Here is a 10,881-nt window from a genome sequence, read left to right as displayed (position 1 = left end):
ACCACTATCACTTGACGACTGATGTTGGTTTGTTTATCTCCTCATACCACAGTAGTTAGGCAAAAGAGACTTATAGAATAAGTACCAGACTTAAAACTCAGTCCTGGAGTTGATTTGTTTGAGCAGACCCTTCAGGGTGGTGCCCCAGCAGATTCACAGTCCAATGATTGACTCAAGTAAAAGATAAAAAGTAAACAAAAAAAACATGAAAAACATTTTGAAGAAAAGGAATCTGTTATGAATATTTGAGGAAGATGAGACAGAAATACTCACTGCAATTTTTCTCATCAGAACCATCACTACAGTCATTTTCATGATCACAGATCCAATGTCTTGGAATACACTGCATGTTAGGGCAATGGAAATTACCTTCAGAACACTGGTTAAATTCTGTAGAGAAATAAAACAAACATAAAGCAACTGCTAATAATTTGGTAAAAAGAATATGGCTTTGATGAAATTTATAGTCTTATGCATTTAAAAAATGTCATTAGAAAAGACAGGCAGAAATAGAGACCTGCATGCATCAAATATTGACATATTTATATCACGTTAAAAGCAATTAGATGGGTTATAAATATGTAAAGTAGTGTGCATTACTTTTCTATCAAGTTTGTATTAGGATGATTTAAGAGTAGAGACTTTTAGACTACCATAAAAATCCATGTAATTTACACACTTTTTCCGCAAAAACAAAAATAAACTTTATATTGTTTTCAGAATTTTTTAGAAATTTTTTTTCTTGAAAAATGATGTATAGGAAGTTGACTCATTTAATGTCAGAATAAGATTTTACAGAAAAAATATAATGAAGTTGACTTTTATGGTATAATGCTTACTTTTTCTGTATAAATTTACTAAAACCATTAAATGGTTAACTACTTTTTGAAGTTTGATGTTCATGCTGGTAATCATGGTCCAAGCCATATTTTACACTGCTTGGAGTTTTTACCTATTGCAATGGTGCCCAGCAATTTCCTTAAATAGGTCAGTTTTTCTCCATTTAAGAAGTTTAGCTTGCATTTGCCTCCAGGAAGCTATTGCTTTCTTTCTCTGCATTAGGACAAAGAAATTCATTGCTGCTACCAGCTCTTACTGCATCTAACGCTAATGACATCAAAATTCATCCTCACTAAGTGAATATGACTTGGCATTCCTGCAGAAACGTTCATTTACCTTATATGATGTTTAATGTCATTTCACATTCACGTTGAATTATGCAGCAATTTTATGTTCTCTTTATAGAACACTTGTAATGTATGTATTACCAGTTCTTTTAGTATTGTAGATTTTGTATTAGAAGTTCTTTGTTTGCAATGTTTTTTTCTGAAAGAATTGCAGTGTCTATTATGAAGCATTCTCTTTTTTCCAAGTCATGTACAATAATACCTGGTCTATAAGGTGGTGAGCTAGTGGAATTGTCAGCATGCTGAGCAAAATGCTTAGAGGCATTTCATCTACCTTTATGTTCTGAGTTCAAATTCTGTCAAGGTCGACTTTAATTTTTGTTCTTTCAGTGTCGATAAAAATAAGCACCAGTTGAGAAACAGGGTTGATGTAATCAACTTACCCACTTCCCCAAACTTGCAGTCCTTGTGCTAAAATTTGTAGCCAATAATATCTGGTCTACAGTACTAGATTATTCTGTTTGGATTTAAAAAAAACCCATAGAAATCTTACTTCATAAGTAATTTAGCAATCAGATAAAGTCAGGAAAAAAGTTATTCCAAAACAACTTACCATCTTCACAATTAGCTTCATCAGAATAATCATGGCAGTCATCGTCAAAGTCACACGTCCAATTCAAAGGAATGCAGCGGCCATTATTGCAAGTGAATTCAGCAGAAGAACAAGGTGGATAGGCTGGAAAATGGAAGGGAAAATAGACCAACATTATTAGAGATAAGTTATTTTTAACGTCAATATTTCAATAAAAAGAAGAAAAAAATATCTAGAAAATTAACAGACCAGAAGGAAGTTAACATTACATAAATTGGTACATGTAATCATGAATTAGCTAAGATATCAGAAAAGAAAAGTGAAAACAGCTCTTAACTGACAATAATATACATTATCAGTATCTAGGCAAATTGATTCAATTATGTCTTCACTAAGTGTAGAGTTTCATTTCAGATAGATCACAATAATTCATCTTACTAAATTCATTTATTACCTTAATTGAAAAGAAAGATTTTCTTTACTAGCTTTATTACATGATGAAATAAAGCTTGATATCTATAGGTGAGAAAAGCAGAAAATAGGGGATAACAAATATAACTAATGTTTTAAATCAAAAATTTGAAAGAAATCACTTGAAATGTTTGAAAGCAGGTGTGTCAAACAAATGAGCAGTGAACTGGATCTGGCTCATGACAATGTTTAGTCTAACCTCACCTCCAAGTTCAATTTTCTAGTAAAGTATTAAATTACTTTTTAACTTTTACAATATTCCATAAAATATATATTGTTAGCATACATTCAGTGTTGGAATCCAAATGAGAGTTGAGTCAAATTAGTGCACCTTAGAGAATCTTTTGTTTTCTCAACCACTGAAAAAGAAGTGTATAACTCTTAATATTAATAGATATGACCTATTTTTCCTTCACTTTGTCTATACATTGGAAGTGAAAGTTGCTTTTTCAAATTTAGGTATGAGTTCATTTGAATAGATTCAACTGATACACGAATGGTGTTGAAAGGGCTTGAAAATGAAATAGTGCAAGCTTTCTACCAAGCACTGGTCTTCTCAAAAAAACTGCCTGCATTCATTTAAGCAATTTCTATCTCTGCTCTCACACTATAGATTCTTATTTAATAGGATTGTATGTATACCATATGAATGAGCTTTTCCAATACATCACTGCAAACAACATTGCTTACATCTCATAGTTGTTTCTTTATTGTTAATAAAGTTGTTATGATTATATTGACCACTTTAGCCATTTATTTTGGTTTAATTATCAATAGGGAATTTATGAATAATTGTCCCTATCTGATGCTCAAGATCTAGTTTATGCTTTAATCTGACCTGCAAAATCAAATGTTTTAGAGCTTCATTTGAAAAATCAAAAATGAATCCAATCAATATTTTTAATGAGGTTAACTTCATCCTTTTAGTGTGGAAATCAGATATATCCACTCAAAATTTCATTACCCTTAACAGTGGAAAGCAGTTTTATATACCAATCTATCTTCTGCTGAGGAATGACATTGTATTTAAAACTATATTTTGTTGAGATGTATCAAGTTCATTGAGGCAACATCATCATCATCATCTTTTAACATCCATTTTCCATGCTGGCATGGGTTGGACAGTTTGACTGGTAAGCCGGGGAGCTGTACCAGGTTCTGATCTGATTTGGCAAGGTTTCTACTGTTGGATGCCCTTCCTAATGCCAACCACTCCAAGAGTGTAGCAGGTGTTTTTCTTACATGCCACTGGCATGGGTGCCATTGACCTGACACTGGCAATGACCACAACTACAGTCTCACTTGGTTTGACAGGTCTACACAAGCACGGTATATTGCCAAAGATCTTGGTCACCTGTCACTGCCTTCATGAGGCCCAACACTCGAACAGTACTTTTTATGTGCCACCAGCACAGGTGCCAGTCAAATGGCACTGGGGAGCATGACTTGCAAAAAATACCAATTCTATTTCTTGGTAGATATTTAACACCATTACTGGAATAACCATGAAATTTAATTTTGCAGCTAAAGAGTGAAATACCAAAAGAACAGTTATAATTTTTTGGACTATTAATTCCATCATTAGATATATAAGACAATTTAAATATTGACATCTACACTCTGCTTCAATCAGATTGATCTCTGATCTTCATACTCTATATTTACATATATAGTATCAAATTAGATTCAAACTAGAAACCTTTAATTCTACACTAAAGGTAATAACATTCTTATCCACAACATAACTACCATAGATTCTTAGTTTTAATCAAGTCTGGTATTACAGCCCCAGCTCATTCAAAAGTACCTTGGATCATAGGGTGACATGCTGTGTTTGAGGAGACCTATTGAGTCAAGTACATCGACATCAAAATGAAAATCAAACGGAAATTGTAGTTGTGATCCCCATGCCGGTGGCATGTAAAAAGCACCATCCGAACATGCCAGTGCTGCCTTGACTGGCTTCCGTGCCAGTGGCATGTAAAAAGCACCCACTACACTCATGGAGTGGTTGGCGTTAGGAAGGGCATCCAGCTGTAGAAACACTGCCAGATCAGACTGGAGCCTGGTGCAGCCTCCTGGCTTCCCAGACCCCAGTCGAACTGTCCAACCCATGCTAGCATTGAAAACAGATGTTAAACGATGATGATGATGATATATGTATGTATGTATATATATATATATATATATATATATAGGAACCAGATACTTAATAATAAGTGGGTTAATAACCTAAAAAAAATTATAATCTTAGCAATTTATCTCAAATATTTAGACATCTAATTTCTACTAGTTATGATTATAATAGAAAAAAAATGTATTAAGAATCATGTCAATACTAACCATATCTTTAACTAATTGTTATTATTTGGCTGTCAAGTAATTTATCAGACAGTGTGATTTCAAACACCTATCTAGCTTATAATCTTTGGTTAACAACTAAATATTGAAGGATTGAGAAAATATTAACTTTTATATGTTCCAAATGGAAGAACACTCCCGCTAGCAGTAGATGATTTTGCTTCAAATAAGAAGCATTTCTATTCCTACATAACTATGCATAACTTTCATTATTACTGCTATCATTATTTAAAAAATTATTATTATAATTATTATCATTATTATAGTTCAAATTCCACCGAGGTTGACTTTGCCTTTCATCCTTTCGGGGTCGATAAATTAAGTACCAGTGAAATACTGGGTTGATGTAATCAACTCATCATCTCCCCCAAAATGGCTGCCCTTGTGGCAAAACTTAAAACCCTTATTATTATTATTATTATTATTATTATTATTATTATTATAACGGGCAGGGACTGGCAGAATCGTTAGTGTTAGACCCATGTTTTTGCAGTATTTAGTTTTAGTCATATAAATCCTGAGTTTGAATTCCAGTTGAGAAAATAAACTACCAAACAAATACTGGGTTTGATATAATCAACTGCTTTCTTTCCTTCAAAACTGCTGGCTATGTGACTAAATCATTCAACTTTACTTTTCATCCCTTAGCAGTCAATAAAATAGTGCTAGTTGAGCACTGGGGTTGATGTATTTGACTAGCTTCAACCCCCAAAAGTTCAGGCCTTCTGCCTCTACAGTAGAAAGGATTATTATTATTATTATTATTATTATTTCAAGTTAATTTCCAAAATTCTTCTAATACAAATTTATCCAACATTTTTGTCCTTGTTATTATTCCCATGCCACAATAGAATGTTAATGCAAAAATAAAAGTTGTTAATAATGTATACTGTATGTGTTTCTATTTTTTTATGCTAATCAATTCAGAAAAAATAACAACAAACAAATAAAATAGTAACAAAAATATTTAAATATCAAAAAAATAAAATAAAAAATAAAATCGCAGGAATATTTAAGGAAGATGAGACAGAAATACTCACTGCAATTTTTCTCATCAGAGCCATCACTGCAGTCATTTTCATGGTTACAGAGCCAGTGGTGTGGAATGCATTGCATGTTAGGACAACGGAAGTTACCTTCAGAACATGGATGATATTCTGCAGGGAAACAAAACTAACATAGAGCAGCTGATAGGAGCTGGTATGATGTAAAATCTCAGTGAAATGAGAATGTGATAGCTACACTGGGTGATAACAAACCATTCAGTTGCAGTCAAGTGCGATTAATTATTTCTGAGGAGCTTTGCAGTTCATGCAATCTAAATATGCTGATCAGAAACAGGAGGGGGAAAAAAAAAAAAAACAAAGTACAAAACAGAAAAGAAAAAGGAAAGGTTTGTTTGTATAAGGGAAATGAATGTTCACTATGAAATTAAAAGAAAAGTCTAAGAAACAAAGAAATATAATTTTACTTACATTATGGAACATATCCATTTTAATTAGATATTATCTTCAAGCTTTCTGTTCCATATATGATTACAAAGTAAATGATTATAACCTATTCCCCTCTTCTTTGATTGCTTAGAAGAGATCAATAATAAAAACTATCATCACCTAATATCATCTCCAGTTGAAATCTCTCTTTTTTTTGTGCTAGTGTCATTTAAAAGACTAACTGGATCTATCTTTTGTAACAGTAATAACTATGATTAGAGCTACAACAAAGCTGACTTATTCAGTTTCTTTACAGTTTCTTTTTTTTAAATTCTTTTTTTGAGTATTCTCAATAAGCAGTAGTGTTCTTCTTGCAAACTGAATACACAAATTATTAGAATAAGAACTTTTATAGTTGGAAACCTTATTTAATCTTAATCACAGAAACTGTGAGATAGAAGTAGTAAATATTTTCATTGTATGACAAAAAAAAAAAAATTAATGTGTAATAGTAATAAGGTGCACCAAGACGTTATGTTATTTCATTTAATGTATGATAATTACCATCTTAATATTTTGACAACATTCACTAAAATATTTTCTTTTGCAAATCCAGGACAGATTTTAACTTATTTTGAGATAAATGTAATACAGTTGAAAACAAAATTGTCAACTATTAGTCAAATTGAAACTATATCTTAGATACATCACAACCTTAACTTCAAACAAAAACTTTAATGTATTTAGAGTATTTTAATAACACCATATTATGATATGTGAAAGAAACAAAAACTTAGCTATTAAGTGAACACCCAGCAATTAAATCATACTAACATGTTTACAAGAATTGGCAATGTAGATGTCTGAGAGGAATGTGCTAGACTAAATGCATTACAACTTTTAGGTTTGGAATTCTTAATTTAAAGTTTCAGGATGTAAAATAAGTAATGGTATAGTACTAGAGGTTGAATCGTTTGATTACATCCACATCACTTATAAAACTGGTCTCATGCTAAAGAAGAAGATAATGTGTAATATCAGAGAAATAATATATTGCTTTCCTGAAGATTCTATAGTTTGCAGGACAAAAGAAAGCTAGGAATGATTGAATGGTGTGTGAGTTCTGGTTCAGAAAACTTGGCAAGGTTGGTGGTGAACTAACAGAGGAAGTTACATGGATATCTTCCAAGATTCCAGTATTAAATTGCTTATTTTTTCATGAGTCCTGAAGCCAATAAAATATTAATCCTAAGTATGGTAACCTTTTTTTTTTGCTTTTAATTGGTTTAGTCTAGATGAAGAGGTTGCATCTGAGATTGGTGGGATTGATGCCATTAATGTTGCTCTTGGAAGAATTATTAACTGCAAAGAAGATATGCAGGTAGGGAATTCCAGATGTTTTGGGAAGGAAGGACAGAACAAAGTAGTTAGTGTTGGGCCAATGGGAGATGAATACACAATACAAGTAAAGAGAAAAGGAGTCATAAGCAAGATGGGAGTGCCTGACTGAAAATGTTATGGAACAAGACAGGTCCAAGGTGCAGAGGCCACAGCAGTAGTGGTAGGCAAGGCAGAGTGAAGAGACAGCATATTTGTGGGTCAGTGGTTGGAGTGTGTTGGCAAGTTTGAAAGTTGAAAGACAAGATTGATGGAGTAGTTATTTGAAAGAGTTTTCTTAGTTCAATAGTCTCAGGAAAATTGCTATGCTCAGTCTGCAACATTGGTATGTGAAGAAACTCAACACTGGGCAGTTTGTATAAGAATGGATGCAGTGAAATATTAGCCTGAATGGCAAAGGAACAATAGTTTAAATGCATGATGTGTAGTAGTGTGGTTGACAAAGTGAAAAATAGTTATATCCTGCAATTTCATTTACTTAATTAGTAATGACATGAAGCTAGGAAAATAGTAAAGTATCAAGAATTTCTATTCCAAGATAAAAAAAAAGGTGAATCTGATGATAGTGATGCTGTTGGTGATGAAAATATGGCCAAGACAAAAAGTAAATGATATTAGTATTAGAATATTGCTCTTAAGGAAATATTCTGTTTGCAAATGGTGTGAATAAACATTGTATATATATAAACACTACATGATCAATTAAATAATGCTAGTATGTTGGTAATACTAACCACAGTTAAGTTCATCACTGCCATCAACACAATCAGGATCATGGTCACATTTCACAGCAGCTGAGACACATTGGCTGTTGTGACACTGAAACTGATGAGGTTCACAAGTATCTGACAAATAGGAAGATAAGTATTAACAAAACTATGTATGAATTCATTCAGTGATTACACAGAAAAATATATGGTGGTTAAAAAATAAGCTAATATAAGGATAGTCCTTGATGGAAACCACAAATATCAAAAAAATCTTACTATTGTTTTGAAGCTGCCAGTAGACTTATATCAAAAAATTTTGACAATTTTGTTGTCAACACTCAAGTACAAGTTTTTCAGTATTAACCACAGTTACTCTATTCACAACTCTTATCAATTTCACAGTCTATCAGAATGAGCTCTAACAGTTTTGAAAAGTTACCATGTAATTTAATCTACAATTTGTTTAATTTCATTCCTTTTCCTTCATTGAGAGGGTGTTCTTATTATCCCATTTTGTTGAGCTAAGTGGGAAAACATAGAAAACAAGGAAGAAGGATTTTACAGAAGTAAAACTAAAATGGTTAATCCAAGGTGATTTAACATTAGTATTTTGTAAACATGGTGAAAGCTATAAGAATAACAATGAATAATGAATGAAAAACAAAGCTGAAGAGAAGAGATTGGATAAGGGGGAATATTATATTTACTGTTGTTTGGTTTGCAAATTCCATTTTGGTAAGTTTCCCCATGAGGACAGTAACAGTCTTCATCTCCAGAAGGCTTTAGAATATGTCCAATGTAGTTTTGACAGAGACAAGTTCGGTTGTTGTGTCCAATATGCAAATGATGAGGTCGAGGTACACAGAGCTGTGAACACATCCCATTCTTGAAAGAACAAGCACTTAAAGCTGTAAAAGTAATAATAAAAAATATACATGATATTAGTTAAAAAAACATATTTTGCAGGGTTAAGTTTTAATTTCCTCTGTTTCATAATGCAAAATGTGTTTCAAGTTCTTCATTCAATGTTGCTTCTACAAAACCTCCCAAATTAATTTTCACCACCACATAGTCGTGAGTGAAATTAGAGGTGATAGTAAATGGGTCATTAATGTAAAGAAAAGACATACAGTAAGCAAACCTTTGGGGAAGTGGGAGAGGCAGTCACTGAAGTTGACAGAATGTGGGTAGGAGAAGCCACAAAAATGCACAAATCTCACAGGAAACTTTAGTCCAAGAAATTAATCCTTAGCATTCACATTATTCAATTAAACGTAATGCTTATTTGTTTTGTATTAAACATGCATTATTTTGTAGCCATGAAATTTCTATGAGGTAACTTTTAATTTTTAGAATGATATGGTAGGGTTAGATCTGGCCATTTTGAACATAAAACAAGTTCAATATTTTGGTTGGATATGGCCAGTTTAAATACCAAAGGGTTGAAGACAGGTGGAGTCCATTTGCAGGTAACTTAAAGTGATATTCATGTCAGACAGGTTTTGCTCTTCTTTTGCTCCAGATGAGCTTTGATAATACAGTATGAGGTCTGATGATGAATTGGCTGCTATTTCTAGCAAGTTAAGTATCTTCATAGTTCTCTTGTTGGCTCATCCCAAACTGGTTGAAGATTTTACTAATATGAATGACAGAAACATTACTTTCTTGAAAGTTCTCAAAGGCCAGACTCAAATGGTCATTTCATGAGAGAGTAAGTCAGTGGCAAAAGTTGCTTAGCTCCAGGTCATCCTTGATCAAGAAGACTTGTGATCAAAAGCATTCCATCTATGACTGTCCAGTCTTTCTTATTCAGGTATCTATGTCTACATTACATAATGTATCCTTCCCTTCTTTAAGACAGTAGGATGTGATTTGAGGCTAATTTGACCGTTATTTTTAGCAGGTTGAAGACACCCCCACCCCCACCCTAGCAGCTCTTTCATTAGCTCTTATGAGATGTCAGATGTGAAAGTGGTAGACAGTAGTTGTCAGGATCAGAGAGGTTGACTCTTTTAGCAATGGAACATATCATTGTGTGTTTTAACAGACTAAGATAAATTATCTTGTAGATAGTAAAAGAGTAAAGAGCTCAACAGTACTTTATTTGAAATTGGACTGGAGAGAGATGGGGTTTGGGACAAATTTTGTTGTGTACAGTGTTGAGCTGGAAGTAAAATGGGCAGCAAATAATGTGACTATGTCTATATATATAACCATCTTAGTCAAGAAACGTAAAGAGGGCTTCTATTGTTAAATATATCTTATATATAGCATCAACAAAATTGATACTTTTACATTACAATAAATTAAAATCACTGAAGACCAATTAAAAAAAAACAAAAACACTACTTGAAATAGAAATGTTAGAGAAAAATAGAAAACAATACTTACTGCTTTGGGCCAATTGATGGACAACCTTCAAATCAGTTATACCAGTCACATTGGTTAGCATTGCAGTCACACCATAACCAGTATTTTTGTTAGCAGTCAATAATGCTTGTCTGCTGAGATCAGTCCAGTAAATATTTTCCTAAAAACAATTAATTAAATGATAATGAACAAAGAATTTGAATGTTATTTTCTTGGTGTTACGCTGAATATCTCCGAGAACTACGTTAAGGGTATACGTGTCTGTGGAGTGCTCAGCCACTTGCACATTAATTTCACGAGCAGGCTGTTCCGTTGATTGGATCAACTGGAACCCTCAACATCGTAATCGATGGAGTGCCAACAACAATGTGTGTGTGTATATATATATATATATATATATATATATATATATATATATA

General features: G+C 32.8%; 1 protein-coding gene across 2 annotated transcripts in view; it reads right to left on the bottom strand.

Annotated features, from left to right (window-relative positions):
* Positions 1 to 10,881, bottom strand: part of LOC106867861 (sortilin-related receptor) — a 134,489-nt gene that overhangs the window by 39,428 nt on the left and 84,180 nt on the right. For both annotated transcript variants that reach the window (XM_014912904.2, XM_014912905.2), the window contains 6 exons: positions 10,484 to 10,622; positions 8,800 to 9,000; positions 8,117 to 8,227; positions 5,592 to 5,708; positions 1,741 to 1,863; positions 274 to 390 (listed from right to left, as the gene is read on the bottom strand). In XM_014912904.2, the coding sequence (XP_014768390.1) occupies positions 274 to 390; positions 1,741 to 1,863; positions 5,592 to 5,708; positions 8,117 to 8,227; positions 8,800 to 9,000; positions 10,484 to 10,622 (808 nt within the window). The remainder of the gene's footprint in view (positions 1 to 273; positions 391 to 1,740; positions 1,864 to 5,591; positions 5,709 to 8,116; positions 8,228 to 8,799; positions 9,001 to 10,483; positions 10,623 to 10,881) is intronic.

The sequence above is a fragment of the Octopus bimaculoides genome, chromosome 5, assembly GCF_001194135.2.
Source record: "Octopus bimaculoides isolate UCB-OBI-ISO-001 chromosome 5, ASM119413v2, whole genome shotgun sequence".
NCBI classification, from domain to species: Eukaryota; Metazoa; Mollusca; class Cephalopoda; order Octopoda; family Octopodidae; genus Octopus; species Octopus bimaculoides.
Note: the sequence above shows the minus strand (reverse complement) of the source record. Positions and strands in the feature narration are given on the sequence as shown.